At 34.2% G+C, this 20,110-nt stretch overlaps 1 protein-coding gene across 3 annotated transcripts in view; it reads right to left on the reverse strand.

The window, feature by feature from the left end:
• PKNOX1 (PBX/knotted 1 homeobox 1) overlaps nucleotides 1-20,110 on the reverse strand; it is a 149,901-nt gene that overhangs the window by 31,009 nt on the left and 98,782 nt on the right. For all 3 annotated transcript variants that reach the window (XM_074300548.1, XM_074300550.1, XM_074300549.1), the window contains 2 exons: nucleotides 19,736-19,835; nucleotides 18,161-18,258 (listed from right to left, as the gene is read on the reverse strand). In XM_074300548.1, coding sequence (XP_074156649.1) covers nucleotides 18,161-18,258; nucleotides 19,736-19,835 — 198 coding nt within the window. The remainder of the gene's footprint in view (nucleotides 1-18,160; nucleotides 18,259-19,735; nucleotides 19,836-20,110) is intronic.

The following is a 20,110-nucleotide window of genomic DNA, read 5'->3' on the forward strand; positions in this document are numbered from 1 at the left end:
TTTAATACATGGACACTTAAGGGCTTGCCAGCCACAGAATAGTCATATCCTTGCATCAAAAGTTATTAGGAAGAAAGCAGAAAAGTACATGAATTAAAGTTCTTTTGGAGTATATTCCACATAATGAGGGTAAATTAGAATTCAAACTAGGAGATATTATTGAAAATGAAAAAGTAGGTTGATGTAGTGGGATCATAGAAAACTATTTTTCTTCTAGACTTTAAAAAATGGATGAAAAAGGCTATGGAGCAAAAGCCTTCAAAGTTAGCTGTTCTCCAGATATCTGGAAATACCAAAAACCCTATTTCTCTTAACAATGCCTATAATTTATTGAGATGCTCAGAGATAACATACCCCCAAAGACCATTAAAAACCAGTTCTACCACTAGAACCTTCTAGCTCTAAACTTAATGGGGTGGATCCCACTACTTCATCAAAGACACAAAAGTGAACTAGTAATTAAATCAGCTTTTGAGCAATTATTACGTAGCCCAAAATCAAGAGTTAGATCAATCTGTACTAAGGAATCCAAAGTGACTGTCATTATTGATGGCATATCTTCCTTAGAAAATTTGTATCTAATTGCAAATTGACTAAAGATGGGAAGGTTGCCCAGTCACTTTAATAGAGATTACAGTGCAATTCAAAGCTCAGAAAAACAAATAAATAAAAACCCCTATAAGTTTAATAAAGACTAAAGTGCATTATAACTAAAGGCACATGTGTACACTTCAACAGCTTTAGTTTCATCTCCTAGACCAAGAAGCTTCTTTCCTCACTTTTAGATGTCAAACTAAAAGGAGAAACAGATGATGGGAAGAATATACTGGAAGACCTTGAGGAACAGCTATGTTAATTATAATTGGGGTGGAAAAGCTAAAAAATTAAGTTATATGTTACAGAAGCTCTTTAAAAAGGAAAATAGAAAGAACTGGGAAAAGTGTGGCAATAAATATTCTGAAGGTAGAAATTAAAAACTTAAAAAAAGAATTATTGTCTAACTGTGATGTTATGAACTTTGTTATCTGTCTTATATTGGTATGCTAGAGATTCATCAACAAAAATAATAACTGAAAACTAACATGTTTATTTCAGTGGGTGAATAGAAAGAGGAAAAAAAGAAATGAGCACATTAATTTTAATGTAAAAGAAAGAATATAGTTGTGTGACCTTGGGCAAGTCACTTAACCCCAAATGCCTCAGCAAAAAAAAAAAATAATAATAATAATAAAAAAATTTCCATTTTATTTTATTTACCAATATGACAAAAGAGGCTATACTTTTTATTATACTGGAACTGCAAACCTCATTTGTGGTCTGCTTGAAAATATTACTGAAATCTGTTTTAAAGTAGAGGATTTTCATAATTTCTATTGACTACTTACAGTATAATTTTTAAAGAGCTCATTACTACAAAAAGCCTGATATAGCTTTACAAGTAACTGTAAAACAAACTATGTAGAAGGGACAAATTAGCTTAATAATAAATGTAGTAATTACTTTTCCTGAAATGCAAAGGGGATATATTTCATATATTAAAAATTTTTTTTTGCTTCTAGATCTTTATCCGATGATAAAAATAGGAATTTAACTATGAAATAGATGAATCACTTGTGCAAACAGTAATAATTAATAAAATAAAATAAATTGGATACATGAAAAAAATTATCACATATTTCAAAGTTCATAAAATGAATTTATTCAACCATATTTAAGCCATTAAACTTATGAAATTTCCTAAACTCTGTCAAAGCTAAGAGGCCAGAAAGCTGTCCTTAACTCAATATGCCTAGAACTACAGCGAATTTAGCATACAAATACTAGCTTTACTCTGTATTTATCTGCTTATGTTGTAGATTCAAATATTATCTGTCCCATGGTTTTGTGATTTAATCCTTAACCTTTTAAAAACAATATTAACAAAACAAAGTATAAATCTTTAGAAATTTTGTGGAGAGATCAGAGCAGCCAACCTATCATATAAACATTAAATTAAAATATTATTTGTTCAATAAACTAAATAATCTTTAAAAATCAAATACTGCCACTTTTCCAAGTACATTTTCATAAACTACATGGTTAGTATTAATAGCTTCTCTAGAATAATTTGTGAATATCCAACACAGCTTAAAATTAATCCTTTATATTAAGTCAATATGAAAAATTTTATTAACTAACATCTTTCCCCAAAAAACAGGCAGTCTAGGGCTTAAGTTCTATTATAGCAAATAGCCCTAAAGACTTCTGTTTATGAAATTACAGGATTGTAGAATAAGTGTCATCAAGTTTCTATTTTATTTTCTGTCCCTTAAACTTAAATTTTATTTAACTTATTTTTTATTTTAAGACTTGATTTTGTATGACTGAAATGCTTCATGCTGATGTGACTTCCCCTGTCAGGAAGAAGCCCAACCAGGCATTATCATTTAAAATCAATTCTGAGACTACTCCGTACAGTGATTGAGAAGTTGGAAATCTTTTGTCTATCTCTCAAAATTCTGTGCCTCATTAAATAACCTTTGACATACTGATTAGTATATCTTTAGATGGGTCTGGAATCTGGTTTGCTAGATGTATCCCATCTGACTCCTTGATCCCTCTACCTGTGAGGTCCCTGGAACTTCCTTTCCCTAGGATTCTCCCTCTGAGTTCCCACCTGGGAAACCTCAAGGCTGTATTTCCCTATTTGAGGATCTGCTTATAAGCCCACTTACTCTCTCCCCTCCTCATAGTACCTTCCCTCTAATGGTGTCTTTCTCCTAACTCTAGCTAACTTAATCTGCTAAACTCCTTTATGGATCTAGCCTGCCAGTCAATGGCTTACTCCCACCTCAGGATGTATTTCCTTTCTCCTAATTAATTAACTTTTTTATTCCTGAGAAGAGGATAAGGAATTGCAGTTTCTGTCCTTGGGCTGGTAGAATCTAATATCAAGATCATTGCTAAATTAATTATAACTCATCAGGGCTCTCCAAAAGAATTATGGTTAAGAGACAAAACAACTACAACAGTCTCCAAAGGTTAGGATGTTAAGAACCCTAAGGAAACAACAACCTAATGAATTAATAATAGGGAAGGTTAATTCCTAATTCTTAATGTGCTCATCCAACAACTCTTCTCCCATCAGTTCTGACAGGGCCCAGCCACATGACTCAACAGGCTTGTGCTATGGGATTTGCTCACCAATTCCCTTGTTCCTTATAGCATCACTTCTAGTACATTCCTCTGTCACCCCAGCATTCTGTGGGGAATAGGATTCAGCTCTGCTGACTGCCCCCAACCCTGTGAGGAGAGGGTGGAAGTGAAGGTAAAGGAGAGCCACAGCATGCTCTGGCTTGGGACAACACTATTACTGATGCTCTTACAGCAATGCTCAGCCAGAAAACTAAGGGGGGGGGGAAGGGAGGAAGGGAGGAAGGGAGGAAGGGAGGAAGAGAGGAAGGGAGGAAGGGAGAGAGAGAGAGAGAGACAGAGAGAGAGAGAGAGAGAGAGAGAGAGAGAGAGAGAGAGAGAGAGAGAGAGAGAGAGAGAGAAAGAGAGTATATTTGTGTGTGTGTGGGGAATGGGAAGTTGTGGGGAAGAAGAAGTGGTCCAAAAGGCCTAAAGAAAGGAAAAGAAACTAGCAACCAAAATGAGATTTGTTCTGTCCCCCCAAAGACCAAAAGGGGCTGAGAATGAGGCCAGAGTGGGAGGAAACACTGAGAATTTAGCCTCAGTGGATTTTGACATAAAAGGGGGAGTCAAAAAAGTGAGCAAAAATGAAAAGAAAAAAAAAAAAGATTCAATCTATCGGAAGAAAACTAAGTAAAAATATTGAGCTCATATGAGTAAATAAACTAATAGAAAAGAAACTAAAAACAAAAAAGAATATGGGTTCCAGATTATTTAAATGAGTCCAAGCATTGCTTAATAAATATGACAAGGTATAATAAAATAAATCAACATTAGATGAAGTAGATGAAGCTGTGCATAAACAAAAGGCATGAAATCAGAACAGGAGGTTCCCAAATGCTCAAGAAAGAAAGACAACAGAATTTATGACCTCTAAAGCAGACATAGATAATCAATAGAAGAGGAAAACTTGAATCTATGGAATCAAATCTCATCAACAAAATAACAGAAAACAAATGATAAGGACAATCAGACAATATGGAAGCAAAGGGAGGGACTGAAATAGGCGTAAAAGAGGGAATTTCAATTCAGTTATGGGAGGTAGTTTCATCGAAGACCATTCCTATGAGAGGAGAAAGATACACTATAATGAAAAATAGACAACTTAACATGTATAATTTGCAGTGATTTGGTATATAGAAAGATCACTGCTTCTGAAAGAATGTTATACGTCCATGGACAAAATCCAAACTCAGAAAGGAAGAGAATCAGAGCTGCTGAAAACAATTGACAAAAGAAGAGTTGGAGAGCATAAATGCAGGAAGAAGATTTCATGGCAAATGGGAAAGACATATTATGGAGGAGGATGGGGCAATGACAAATTGCACAATTAGGACCCAGAGAGAACAATGCCTATAATGGGGAAATACTTCTACCTTCTCTATCCTGTAGGTTTTGATCCCTCTAAAAGTGAGGCACAACATTAAAAGAAATGAGGAATGGAACAAGATCTTGAAGGCAACTGTGAATGACTTAACTATAGAAAAATGATGTCTCTCTCCAGAGAAAGAAGTGATGGAATCTGAATGCACATTATACCTTTTATTTATTTTATTTTTCTTGTTCATTGAGGGTTTTTTTGGCCTATGTTTCTTTCACAACATGACCTTTATCAAATTTCTTGCCTTCTCAATAAGGAGAGGAGAAAAGGGAAAAATGGAGAGAATTTGGAACTCAAAATTTTTAAATGAATGCTAAAAATGATTTTTACATGAAATTGGTGAAAAATAAAATATAAATTAAGAAAATATATAAAATGCTCCAAATAAAAAAATACCAAATAGAGATTTTAAATAATCCAATATCAGAAAAGGAAACAAAACTAGCTATATAGAAGATACCAAAGAAGGGAAAAAAAAAAAAACAACTATTGGTCCTGTTGGATTCACAGAATTCTATCAAACTTTTAAAGGATGAGTACTTACAAATTATTCCCCAAAACTGAGGAGGAACAAAAGTATTCTATCAAACTTCTTTTATGAGACAATTATAATGCTAATACCTAAATGAACAAAGGATTAAAGCAAAGAACTGTAGATTAATATCATGAATGAATATTGATTCAAAAATTTTCAGTGGATGCCCATCAACTGGAGAATGGTTGGGTAAATTATGGTATATGAATATTATGGATTATTGTTCTGTAAGAAATGACCAGCAGGAGGAATACAGAGAGGCTTGGAGAGACTTACATGAACTGATGCTGAGTGAAATGAGCAGAACTAGGAGATCATTATACACTTCAACAACAATACTGTATGAGGAGATACTGTGATGAAAGTGGATATCTTCAACACAGAGAAGATCTAATCCAGTTCCATCCAATTGATGGACAGAATCAGTTACATCCAGAGAAAGAACACTGGGAAATGAGTGTAAACTGTTTGTATTTTTTGTTTTTCTTCCCAGGTTATTTTTACCTTCTGAATCCAATTCTTCCTTTGTAACAACAACAGCAAAAATTCAGTTCTGCACATATATATTGTATCTAGGATATACTATAACATACTTAATATGTATGGGAATGCCTGCCATGTAGGGGAGGGGTGGAGGGAAGGAGGGGAAAATTCAGAACAGAAGGGAGTACAAGGGATAATGTTGTAAAAAAAATCACCCATGAATATGTACTGTCAAAAAATGTTATAATTATAAAATTAATTAAAAAAATAAAAAATTTTCAGTAGAGTCCTTTCAAAGAAATCATAGCAATTCATACAAAAATAATAATAATCAAATTGAACTTATACCAGGGATGCAAGAATAGTTTGACAATAGAAAAATAATCATATTAAAAAGAAAAGCATTCAAAACCATGGTATTATTTCAACAGATAAAGAAAAAAGCCTTTAACAAAGTGTAACACTTATGTTAAGCATAATACTTATGCTTACAAATTATAACCACAGAGGAACCTTTCTGAATATTATAAAATTTATTTAATTAAAAATTTTCCAATAAATTAGAGAAGTAAAACAAAGATGCCCACTCAACCGCTATTATTTGATACTGTTCTAGAAATGCAAGGACTGGCAATAAGATAAAAGAAAGAAATTAAATGCATATAGGTAAAGAGGAGACAAAACTCTCTATATTTATTGATGACATGATGTTTACTCAGAAAATACTAAGAAATAAGCAGCTCTTACTTTATTTTAACAAACCCTCAAAAATTTATAACATGTATATACACATATAGCATATATATATATGTACATTATGTGTCTGTATTATATGTGTATATGTATATTATACATAACATATATAAAATTTTATAAATTCAAGAGGCAATAACAGAGAAATCCATTCCAAAAAATTGGAAAATGCATAAAATATTTGGGGATCAATCTACTAAAACTTATAAAATTTTTATATAGATTCAACTATCAAGAACTTCTTAAAGAACTTAAATATCTGGGCTAACTGCATTCAGTGCTCATAGCTGGAGAGTGTCAATATAATAAAAATGGCAATGATACTGATACAGATCGACTTTCTTCCCCATAACTGTTGTTGTAGTTGCTACTGTGGTTGTTTGTTCTTCATTCTCTAAGGGGACCATGACCTGAGGGAGGTGATGCCATAACATGCAAATGAGTTGGATTTTAGTGAGGAAGGGCTGTGCAAAGTCACCTGCCTCACTTTCCCTTCCAGAGCCATCTGGATCCAGTGGCCAGATATAGATCAGGATGACTGGAAATGGTGCTGGATACAATGGCAGACCTTCACCTTTTTAAGCTAAGGTCTTCAACAGGTCTCAATTTGACTGAAGCTGCACCCATTCAGTGATAAAGGCTAGGTAGCAATTGAGGCAAAGAATCTCCTCATTCACCTAGCCCAAAGAAAATAAATAAATAAATAAATCTAGGAAGGGAAGATGTTCACGGTTTCTGATCAAAGCAGAAATGACTGATATTTACATTTAACCTGAGTCAATCAGGACCCAAATGATGGCCAAATGAGGGTATGGCTGAGTACCTGAAGAAGCCCAACCAACTTTTATCAAATGTAATCAATTCCCAAACTATCCTGTTTGTATAGAGTTATTGTAAGGAAGAAACTCTTTTATCTACCTCCATTGTCTATCCTTCAAGCTCTGAATCAGAAACAATGGAATTCAATAACCCAGTGTTGAATAAATAGGAAATTATAAATTCCTTAGGAAAACACTCCCTTTTAAATGAAAATGGGTGGGAAAACTGAGGGGAGACAGAGTCAAGATGGCAGAGTAAAGGCAAGAACTCATCTAACCTCTCACTCAAACTGCTCCAAATTTCTTCAAATAATGACTTGAAACAAATCTTAGAGCATCAGAATACCCAAAAAGATGGAATACAACATTTTCCAGCTGAAACAACTTAGAAGGTCAGCAGAAAAGGTCTGTGACACCAGAATGGGAATGCAGAATACAGTCCGGATACAGGCCAAGGTAGCACAATCCTGGCCCTAGTCCCAGCCCCATGCCAGAAAAGCAAAAATGGGTTTAGAGACCTTTGAATCAGCATCAGTACTGACAGTTTCTAGACCTCTCAGCCCATAAACACCAAACAGGACTTGAAGACCAGTGGGGAAAGTCTGTGACACACAATGAGAACTCAGCGCACAATCACAGTGCAAGCTGAGACAATGCAGCCCTGGCCCTAGTGGCTTGCCAGCAACGCAGGAATCTGTTGCTTTAGCACACTAGATCTTTTAGTTACATGGGAGCAGGGACAGTTACAGGGCAAAAAAGTGGGCTTATGGTCAGGCCCCTAGAAGGATCTCTGAAAACAGCAGCACAAACCCCTGAAGCGTGGGACAATGCAACCTCCACCCTGGAAACAGAGCCCTACTTGCACAAAGAATTAAAAGCAGAATAAAAGACTAGGAAAATGAGCAGGCAACATAAAAGAGTTTCCGACTACAGAAGTTACCATGATGATAAGGAAGATCAAAACACACTCAAAAGATGACAGAGTCAAAACTATATCCAAACTCCAAGAAAAATAAGAATTGGGCTCAGGCCATGGAAGAACTCAAGTAAGAGAGGTAGAAGAAAAATTAAGAAAAAACTGAGTGGTACAAAGGGTAACATAAAAAGCTAATGAGAAGAAGAATGCCTTAAAATAAATAAAATTTATAATAAAATAAATAAAATTTATAATAATGTTACATATTAAAATTAAATCAATATGTAGCCCATAAGGATCCTATGTACAGTTTGTTGTTGTTCAGTTGTTTTCCAGTCCTGTCCTATTCTTTGTGACCTCCCTTTGGTGTTTTCTTGGCAAAAATAATAATTAGCTTGCCATTTCCTTCTCCAATCTATTAAGCGTCTCACTTGGCGTCACAGAGCTAGTAAGTATCTGAGGCCAGATTTGAACTCAGGAAGATGGGTCTTCTTGACTCCAGGTCCAGCCCTCTTATCTCCCACTCTACCTAGCTGCTCTATGTACAACTTGGTGGCCTTTGTTTCTGACTGAATTTGACACCATTAACTTCTATGTTAAAGGAATGACCACATTAAGTCCAAGGTCATACAGCCCATAAGATGTCAGAGGCAGGACAGTAAAAATAGGAAGAAAACATAAATAGACAATGTGTATATTACTTTCATGGAAATGTGATTGATCTCTCTCCTCTATTACTGGGATGTGAAGGATATTACTAGGTTTGAGAATGTTCATTATTGAGTGAAGGATGTCACTCCTTTATCCTCAAGGAACAAAGGAGAAAATGAGAGGCCTGAAGGGAGGATTGTTCTTTATACTGAAGGATTTAAAGATCCAACAAGGAGACAGAGAAGGGATAGATAGGTAGAAGGACAACCAGGAAAGATTAGAATCCCAAAAATCTAGAGAGATGAAAATATCAAAAGAGAAGATAAGCAACCTAGTCAAAGGTTGCAGAAAAATCAAAAAGTACAAGGATGAGAAAAGATCATTAGGAGCAGAACTAGGAGATCATTATTCACTTCAACAATGATACTGTAGGAGGATGTATTCTGATGGAAGTGGATAACTTCAACATAAAGAAGAGCTAATCCAATTCCAATTGATCAATGATGGACAGAATCAGCTACACCCAGAGAAGAAACACTGGGAAATGAGTGTAAACTGTTAGCATTTTTTGTTTTTCTCCCCAGGTTATTTTTACCTTCCGAATCCAATTCTTCCTTTGCAACAACAACAACAAAATTCGGTTCTGCACATATATATTGTACCTAGGATATAGTATAACATTTAATATATATGGGAATGCCTGCTATCTAGGGGAGGGGGTGGAGGGAAGGAGGGGAAAATTCGGAACAGAAGGGAGTACAAGGGATAAGGTTGTAAAAAAAAAAAAACCTATGTATATGTACTGTCAAAAAATGTTATAATTATAAAATTAATTTAAAAAATACTATTTTGTTTTTCAAATGCATGTAAAGGTAGTTTGCAACATTGATTTTTATAAGTCTTTGTGTAACAGATTTTTCTTCCTCCCTCTTTTATTTCTACCCTATCTAAGAAAGCAATATTTGTTAAATATAAAGGCAATTCTTTTAAACATAAAAAAAAAAAGAAAAGACCATTAGGTTTCATATTGGTAATTTTGGAGAGAAGTTTTGGTTGATTTGATAAGGCTGAACTATGGTTCTAGAAGAGTAAGGCAGACATATTCACAACTGTCTCATTCTCATGAAGAGAATTTGTGAAACAGACCCCAAACCTGAAAGAACACAATGAGGAAGTTGACACTTCAGTTATATGGACATCTCTTTCTTGCTATAGCAGAATTGCTAACAATTTCTTATTAATTTAACTATAATTTTGTCCTTCAAAATATGGAAGACAGAAACTTCTATTCTGGATCTGAAAAGAACTTAGTGGTTAAGATAGAAATGAAGTGATCCTTCTTAAGCTTTATGATATAGCAAAGTATTTCTGTGGAGTCGGAATAGTCTGACATGCTTTTGTGGGGAGGGGCCGAGAAAAACATGTTCAGAAAAAGGAAAGGCAGAATTCTATGATCTAAAATTCTACAAGACACTCAGGCTCTCACAAAATAGAAAGCTCTCAAGAATGAAATTCTGTGCTTTCAGCTAAGGTGATAGTGTAAGAGGTGATAGAAAAGCATAGTTCTTTCACTTTTATTCCATCTAATGTAAAATCTAAAAAAGAATACCAAATTGAACAATGGCCAAAAATTTTGAAGAAAAATATCAATAAACTCCTTCATCCACTGCCAGACCACCTAAAAAGGACACTCAGAAATTGTAGACAATGGAATAGGGATCCTACCAAGTAAGCTAGCCCTAACTGAAGGTAAAATAGGCCAGAATTTCAAGGCAGTGACCTAAAGGGAAAGAAGAAGGAGAGTAGGAAAGCCTGAGATAGTACCCCCTAAGAGAGAGAAAACTCTACAGAGACAGTTTTCTTTTGTTAATTCCAGCACGTAAGACAATTCCTGGCACACAGTAGGAGCTATTAATCATTTATTATAATCCTTGTTGACTGATAGGGGAAAGAAGAAGGCCCAGCTTAACTGAAAATAACTAACTCCAGAGCTTTGACTAGCCACATTGAAGCCTACCAACACTGAATGCAGGACCACCAAGGAAAGTAGAAACCAGGAGTAAGAATCTAGATAAGTAAAGTCAGGATCATTCAAGAGTATAGGAAGAAATCAGAGCAGGGCCTTAGTCCAATGTCTCAACTTAGGAATGAGGCTAAGGATATGGATAATCAGAAGCTACTGAACTATATAAAGTAATATCATGAATCAGAAGATACCCAATAGATAATCCCAGAAATAAATAGTAACTTCACAAGTACAAACAAAGGCTCAGAGAAAAAAAGTGACTTTGTGACAAGGATAAAAGAAATATCTGGAAGAAAAAAATGGAATTATAAATGAAATAAGAGCTCAAGAGAAAAGAATTATAAGGAGGAGAAAGTAGCTTAAAATACAAGGAGAAAAATCATGTTCATGTAACAGACTTTACAAAAATCAAAATGGATCCCACAGAACTCAATGATTCTATTAGACAAAATAAAGGCGGGGGGGGGAAATCAAGAACAGAAAATGTATAGGGTATTTAGTATCAAAAAGAATTACCTGCCAAAGAAATTTAAGAATCATCACATTTCTTAAAAATCATGACTATAAATATATATTTTAAGAAATCATAAATAAAAACTTCTAGGTAAAATGAGATAATATTTATAAAGCACTTAGTGCCTAGAACACATCATTCAAATGCTACTTATTATCATTATTTATTGGACAAAGTTAACAAATAAAGTTAAAAATAAGTAAATTGGTCACCTTTTGAAAGAAACCCTCAAATGAAAATTCACAAATGTCACTAACAAAAATCAGAGATTTTTACAATTTGTAATGGCAGCCAAACTAAGAGATTTTAAGTTACACTAGTCAGGATAAGAATTAGAAGCAACTACTGAAAGGAAAAAGGTAGGAAGAGAATAGTCACAAGTGAAACAAACATCAACTTTGAAGGGGAGATGATAAAGGTTGAATTAACAAGGAAAAAAACTGTAAGAATTAGTAATGAAGTTATGTCAAGGGAAAGAGGAAGAGCCAGTGGAGTGGAAGCAGATAGCTTCAATGTAAAAATCTCAAGTGTTGATTACATTGCTTCACTTTTACTACATTGTTTTATTTAAAGAGGAGAGCAGGAAAGAGGGAAATATATAAGAGGATATGTTAAAAGTTAATAATTAATAATAATAATAAAACAATAAATTATTATCATGAATATGAATGTCATGAATATGAACATCATGAATTTACCTACAGAAGACAGCAAAATTGTCAGTCAATAAAGATCTATTAAGTATCTACAATATGCAAGGCACAGTGCTAAGCAATGGGGATACAAAAAAAGGCAGAAGACAAGCAGCTCACTGTCTAATGGAGTAGACAAACAAATACATACAAACTATATACAAGATAAATAGGAAATAATTAAATAAGGAAAGGCAGTAGTATTTAGAAGGGTTGGAAAGGCTTGGAAGGTGAGATTTGAGTTGGGTCTTAAAGAAAGCCAGGGAGGTGACTAGGCAAAGATGAGGAAGGGAATGCATTTCCAGGCACAGGAGACAATCAGTCAAAATGGCCAGAGCCAAGAAATGGAATGTCTTGTTCATGAAATAGGAAGGAGGCCAGTGATACTAAACAAAAGAGTAAATGTTGGAGTACAAAACAGAATCCAATAATATTTTGCTTACATTTAAAACAAATATTCAAAGTTAAAATGAGAGGCTACAGGAAAAATAATTAAGATTCAGATATACTTTTTTTAAAAAGCAGTGATAATACAACCTTAGCAAGGCAATACTAACAACTCAATTTTAGTCCCCAAACTACCTCAGAATGGGACCTGGAGAGTATCATAAATCACTGTTACAAAGTACCTACTGAAATTAAACACTAGAAAGCATTTCGGAAAGGAAATTAATTGCCTTAAGATCAAATATTGGCAGCTGGAAGAGGCTTTATATGTGTATCTGATTCACATATATGCAACAGGAGCTGTCCTTGAAAATCTGTTCACAAAAACCAGATTTGTAAGTGGAGGCAATAAATGAAGACACCCTATTGTGAGGCCATTCTAATGCCATATATCATTAAGATAGAATTTTTTTTTAAGTTAGAAAAGCTGCCTATCTGTTTCAACAGGTTTGGATAAAAAATCAGGTATGGATGGCTTCTTAAAGTTAAGGTTTACCAAATTTTGAAAGTAGAACTAGGAGAGTATTCTGTTTTTAAAAGTTAGGGGTTTTCAATTAACTTTATCCTACTGATTGTCTGAAGAAGTTTCCATCTCCTTATAAAATGAAGGCCTTCGTGGCCACTGAAGCTAAGTTTCTAGGCTGTGCTCCTCCTACTTGTCAATCCAGAATTGTGAGATGTACTCCTAAATACCAACCACAAGGTGGGTCTCTGTCAGTTTAAGGAGAACTATTCAATGTGCGCTCTCCTAGGCAGCCCACATCAAAGGAACAAGAAGATTATGTATACACACACACACACACACACACACACACACAGTAAAGAAACTGATGGCTACTACAATAAAAATATCAGGAGAAGGGGGGAAGGAACCTTAGCTCTGGTTCCTTGCTTGTTTTCCTCAATGCCCTAATATTCTGTTTTTATGAGATTCAGATTGTTAGAAGTAAGGTAGCCAAGAGCTCAGGTAACAGTTTACTGAGCAGAAAATGGGTGTCTAATTACACATCTCTAAATCATACTTATTAGATCTCTGAAAATGTATGTACTCCTAATCCTTCCTTTATTCTAGCAGTGATAGTTATTCTAATGGAAATAAGATGACTAAATCCCTAGGAACTACACTTGCATGAAAAATGGACTCCCCAAGGAATTGGAAGACTTTGGAGAAACTATCACATAAGAAACAAAGGTTACTGCTAAGATAGGGGAAGGATTAGGAGAACATATCCCTATCAGAATTGTAAATAAGCCTGAATAAATTGTAGGGATGGATTTGTTGGGCTCAAGGCAGGGTGGTCCCAGTTTGGTCTACAGTTTGGTTAGCCAAGCCCAATACAGAAGGGAAAGCTGTGTGGACACCACTCTATTCTTTGGATCATTAACACTGAGTAACATTGTAATCCTAAGGGACAGTGCTGAAATTTCCATTCCTATAGCAGACCATAAGACAGCAGAGTTGGTGTCTCTCATATCATATCCCCCTTATTTGTCTAGTTAAAAAGCGGATGAGAGCTTATGACCTTATTACATGAAGAGTGTGCAGTCTTCAAAGCCATCACCATAATCACAGTTACTGAAACTCTGTCAGTCCCCGAGTGACTGGTATAGTGTCACTAACTTGGCAAACTTTTTCCCCCTATCTCTATCACCCAGAGCAGTCAAGAACAATGCATTTTTACCTTAATAAGGACCAAGATACTTTTACAGTACCCCCCCAGGAATACCTAAATTTTCCCCACATTGTCCAGTATAATTTAGAGATCATGGCCCCTATACCATGATTCCCCTCCATCATTTTACTGCTGATGTGCTAAGTGAAAATTCTTTTGCAACTAAACCCACTGCCATTTGTAAATTCGTTCCTAATTCTTGCTTTTGTGGATGAAAATCAAACAAGCCTCAGAAGACAGGGGGCCCTCCATATTGGCAAAATTTGGGGAATGCAACAAAGGGGCATACTTAGCACATATTCACTTCTGTTTAGAATAAATTCCAGGTCTTGGCTGTGCTGTCATGCAAAAAGGAAACCCAACAATTAAGACTTTTTAGGTTTTAGTAGATCAATGTTTTCTATTTGAATGCCCTCTTTCATAATTCATAAGATCACCAGAAAATCTGCCATCTTCATTTGAGGTCCTTAAATAGTCCTTTGAGTTAAAGAATATTAAGGAAACTCTTCAGCATGCCTGCAATCAAAAGGAACTCAAAACCCTGAAAGTTACTGTCTCCATCTACAAAATGAAGCCTGTGACAAATTCTTGTAGGAACTCAAACTGATAGCCCTTGGGTATCTAGATTTCCAACAATTGTCTAACTTTGAAAGGCACCTTTTTGATATTACTGGGCATCCAGTACACTACTGGGCATTGCTAACCAGAAAATGCCAAACCTATGGATATTTTCTTTTACTATGCCCTAGATATTCTCATACTAAAGAAGGTTATGCAAAACATTGACTCCAAAAGAACTGGTTCTACCAGGAAGTCTCCACTGTCAAATACAAATAGTATGTTCAAAAATAGAACAAAATCAGGTCCATGAACAAAAAATAGTCACTAATTGAGAACAAACTCTTGATAATGATATCTTCATTGAGACCTTTCCCGTCCCACTCCCAGCTCTAGTCACTTAGATGCCTCCTTATGAAAAGACCTGGATACTGTTGACTTTCCCAGTAATATTGGCTCCATTGGTTTTCTATCATACTCAATCTAGTTTCTAGCTGTGTGACTAGCTTAGTGCGAAAATTCCAACCACCTAAATTGTCTGTGAGGCTGTCCTACTTAAAAATGGGAAAGAAACAAGTTATCAGTTACATCAATTACTGAGCTCTTACTATGGGCCTCATAAATGGTCAAAAACCTGGAAGTTCCAATGATTGTGAGATGAAGAAAGCCATTTACACCCAAAGAGAGAATTGTGGGAATTGAATGTGGATCACAACATAACATTCTCACTCTTTTTGTTGTTAGCTTGCATTTTGTTTTCTTACTCATTTACTTTTTTTTAAAATCTGATTCTTCTTGTGCAACAAGAGAATTGTTTAAATATGTTTATATATAGTAGATTTAACATATTTTTTTTTGTGAATTCTAACAAACATTTATTTTTTATTTTTTTTATTCATTTTTCCAAATTATCCCCTCCCTCCCTCCACTCCCTCCCCCTGATGGCAGGTAATCCCATACATTTTACATGTGTTACAATATAACCTAGATACAATATATGTGTGTAAATACCATTTTCTTGTTGCACATTAATTATTAGCTTCCGAAGGTATAAGTAACCTGGGTAGATAGACAGTAGTGCTAACAATTTACATTCACTTCCCAGTGTTCCTTCTCTGGGTGTAGTTATTTCTGCCCATCATTGATCAACTGGAAGTGAGTTGGATCTTCTTTATGTTGAAGATTTCCACTTCCATCAGAATACATCCTCATACAGTATTGTTGTTGAAGTGTACAGTGATCTTCTGGTTCTGCTCATTTCACTCAGCATCAGTTGATTTAAGTCTCTCCAGGCCTCTCTGTATTCCTCCTGCTGGTCATTTCTTACAGAGCAATACTATTCCATAACCTTCATATACCACAATTTACCCAACCATTCTCCAATTGATGGACATCCATTCAACTTCCAGTTTCTAGCTACAACAAAAAGAGCTGCCACAAACATTTTGGCACATACAGGTCCCTTTCCACTCTTTAGTATTTCTTTGGGATATAATCCCAATAACAGCAATGCTGGGTCAAAGGGTATGCACAGTTTGACAACTTTTTGGGCATAGTTCCAAATTGCTCTCCAGAATGGCTGGATTCTTTCACAACTCCACCAACAATGTATCAGTGTCCCAGTTTTCCCACATCCCCTCCAACATTCATCATTATTTGTTCCTGTCATCTTAGCCAATCTGACAGGTGATTTAACATATATTTTAACATGTTTAACATATATTAGATTGCTTGCCATCTAGGGGACAAGGTGGGGGGAAGGAGGAGAAAATCTGAAACATAAGGCTATGCAAGGGTCAGTGTTGTCAAATTATCCGGGCATATGTTTTGAAAGTAAAAAACTTTATAAAAAACAACAATAACAACAAAAAACTCTGAAGAGAACAGTTCCAAGGCAATAATGAGATAGTAAGTAGGATTATAAAATATTAAAAAGTAAATAAAGTGAGTAAATAAAAAAGATATGTTTCTAACATAAGAAACAAAACTACAAACTTTGTCTCTGGTTTAATCGTTATCAAAATTAAGAAGGCAGAGAAATACACAATTGTTAGAATTTTTAAAGAAAGAGTTATCTGAAAAATGTAACTTTGTGGATATTTTTTCCAATGATGTCAGCTAAAGGTGACATTCATCAGAAAGTTACTATATAAAATAGCCGATTTTAAGTTTTCATTCAAAGAGAATATACTGTGACTTATGAATTCCTGCAAATGACAATAATGTAGCAAACAGCCCACATTAATTTTTTTTTTTACTACTTTTAAAATAAAATTTCTACTTCATTTGTCACTTTTTTCTTATCTGTTCTCCTTTATCCTAAAACTAGATTCTTAAACAACCTGAGAATTTTAGATGTGGTAAAACAGAAACAATAAACTCTGAAATTTTAAAAAAGAGGTTTGTATGAGAGCCATTATGCCATGTGTTGACAGACATAGATCTTACATGAAACATTTTGGGAGGAGACTGGACTTGTAATTTCATCAGTGCAGGGAATTCCACAGGAGGAATTTCTTCTGTCATATGGACCAGCACCTTCTCTGTAACTTAAAAGTCTTTGAGAGTTGCCTGGGGCATGGAGGCATTAAATGATTTTCCCAGTCAATTTGTTTTTGAGGCAGGTTTTGAACCAAAGCCTCTTGACTTCAAGGCTAGTTCTCCATATATTATGCCATTTTGCCTCTTATATACACCAAAAACGTGTTTCTAGTGAATGTGGATCACAACATAACATTCTCACTCTTTTCATTGTTGTTTGCTTACATTTTGTTTTCTTACTCATTTACTTTTTTTTTTTAATCTGATTTTTCTTGTGCAGCAAGAGAATTGTATAAATATGTTTATACATATTGGATTTAACATATATTTTAACGTGTTTAACATATATTAGATTGCTTGCCATCTAGGGGACGGGGTGGGGGGGAAGGAGAAGAAAATCTGAAACATAAGGCTATGTAAGGGTCAATGTTGTCAAATTATCCAGGCATATGTTTTGAAAATATAAAGCTTTATAAAAAACAACAATAACAACAAAAAACTAAAGAGTACAGTTCCAAGGTAATAATGAGATAGTAGGCAGGATTATAAAATATTAAAAAGTGAGTAAATAAAAAATATGTTTCTAATAGAAGAAACAAAACCATAAACTTTGTCTCTGATTTAATTTTTATCAAAATTAAGAACTATTCTATAATATCACTTCATTGTAAAATAGCTTTGCATCATAAAGGAAAAAGAAAGCAATATTCAAAAGTAAAGACACTTATTTTTATGGAATCTGTTCAGTTCTCTTATTTATACTAGCAATTGCTAGCATTTGCTTTGGAGTGTCACAACTGACCTTTAAAATACCAACCTGGATGAAATGAAATCTCATCAATGAGATTTTCTAATTAACCTTTACAACAGAAATTATTTATATGAAATTCAGTCTGATTTAATACTAACTACTGTAGTATTGCTTACATTTTTGGATACTCCATTCAAATCAACCAAAACCCAAAACAATATTTATATCATTCCATGAGAATTAAACTTACCTGTGAATTTTGGATCCTAATAGTTCCAGGTGACAGTGCCTGTGTCACAACTTGACCTTGCGGAGTAACTACTGTAACAGGCTGATATACTGTGCCACCTTAAAAAGGAAAAACATGTTAAGTTTATACCTTTACAAGATTTGCTTTGATATTGCCTACACAACTATTTTTAATGCAAAGAAACATTTTTGTATTGATGAATATTAATGTGAGCAAATTTCGAGGTAACTGATCACATAAAAATTAAAGTTAAATTAAAATCAAGTAATTGAACAAAATTATTTATTGAGTACCTATTATAGGCAAAAGGTTAAACTCTGATCATGTAACTTTTTCAACAGAAATTCAATAAAACACCTTTTCTCTCATCTGTTTTGGAATTTCTTGAAAATACAAAATATTTCAAATATTTAACTATCACAAACCTGGGAAGTGAAGAGAGATTGGAGCCCAGCCTTAATTCTTATCTGACTTTATAAATAAAATCCTGCAAAACATTAGTCCTCCATGGGAAATCCTCTTTTCCTGTACATTTTAGAAGCTGCAATATGTTTCCCAAGCCACCACCATAGCCGGGAAGAAGCAGAGTTAAGGCTGGAACAAAATCTGACTCTGAAAACAGGGCTCTTTCCATTGTCTTCAATTGGCTGAGGAAATGAAGATGCCCATCTTACCAGTGACCAGAGGATCTGACTCTAGGTGAATTATTTTCCTGTATGATTCTGGTTACTCTTTTAATTTTTTCCTTCTTTCCAACTATTTTCTCTACCTATTCTATATTTATCATCTCTAGGAACAAGTGCTGATGCAACAAAACAAGTCTCAAAATAGACCTATGGCTATCAGTCAGCCTACTAAATATAAAAATAAAAATATAAATATAAATATTAAAAAAGTACAATCACTATAATCCTGGATGAAGGAATATAGATTAGTTGTAATCAATACTGCAAATATCTGAAACCCAGAATAAGTTGACCTTTCTGTAATTTTTTTTGACTATGCTATTAAAACATTCTTAGTATTAAAACATGTTAGAACCATGTATTTTCTATGAAATGGCAGCAATTCATTTCATATTTGAATTCCAGATGATATCAACAGAAAACAGAATGGTTTGGGTTTTTTTTTTTTTAAACCATACTTGTTATTTCATTAGTATAAGGAACTCCTAATCAATGTAACACTGCAACTGAGTTGTTTGGCAGCTTTGAAAGATTGACTTTCCCAAAATCACAAAGCCAGTAGATAGATTAGCTAGAGATTAAATTAGATTTAATAAACTAGCTATATTGTCCCTCTAGGAACTAAATTATTTTTGCTATATAACATTTATAAGAATTATAGAAACCTTAAAACTTTTCAGGCTTTGATTAGTTGAAAAAAAATCATTTTGTATAAAGCATGCTTGATAGACAACAAGTACAAGAGCCAAACATTCATTTCATTTATGCTGCATCTGGAATTAACAAATAAAAAACTATTAATGAAAAAAAATCACATGTTTCTTAGTTATCGAATATTAAAAACATCTAGTCAAATTAGATAAAACCCATTCGCAATTTTATGTCATACCTGCCACTGTTGCCATAGTTACATTTCCTTGTTGCAATGCTGATGCTGGCACCACTATTCCTTGGGGACTAAGTGTGCCTGTGATGGCACTTTGAATTTGCTAAAAGTTATGAAGTAAAAATTAAATTATTATTCAAGAAGATTCAATAATTTAAGAAGCAGCATATTCATGTTATTAACAATGGGAAAAGGCACTTATTAAAGCAAACATGAACAAGTTTACTGATTAAAAACTATAAAATAACATAAACATCATTATTTAGGTTCAAAATTTACTGTCATGAAATATGGTAGCCAATACTACATTAGTTTCAATGCAGTTTCCTATATCCTTACCAAAAACAATTATTTTTATAACAATGGAAAGATAATTTT

This window comes from Sminthopsis crassicaudata, chromosome 3, assembly GCF_048593235.1.
Source record: "Sminthopsis crassicaudata isolate SCR6 chromosome 3, ASM4859323v1, whole genome shotgun sequence".
Classification (NCBI taxonomy): Eukaryota; Metazoa; Chordata; class Mammalia; order Dasyuromorphia; family Dasyuridae; genus Sminthopsis; species Sminthopsis crassicaudata.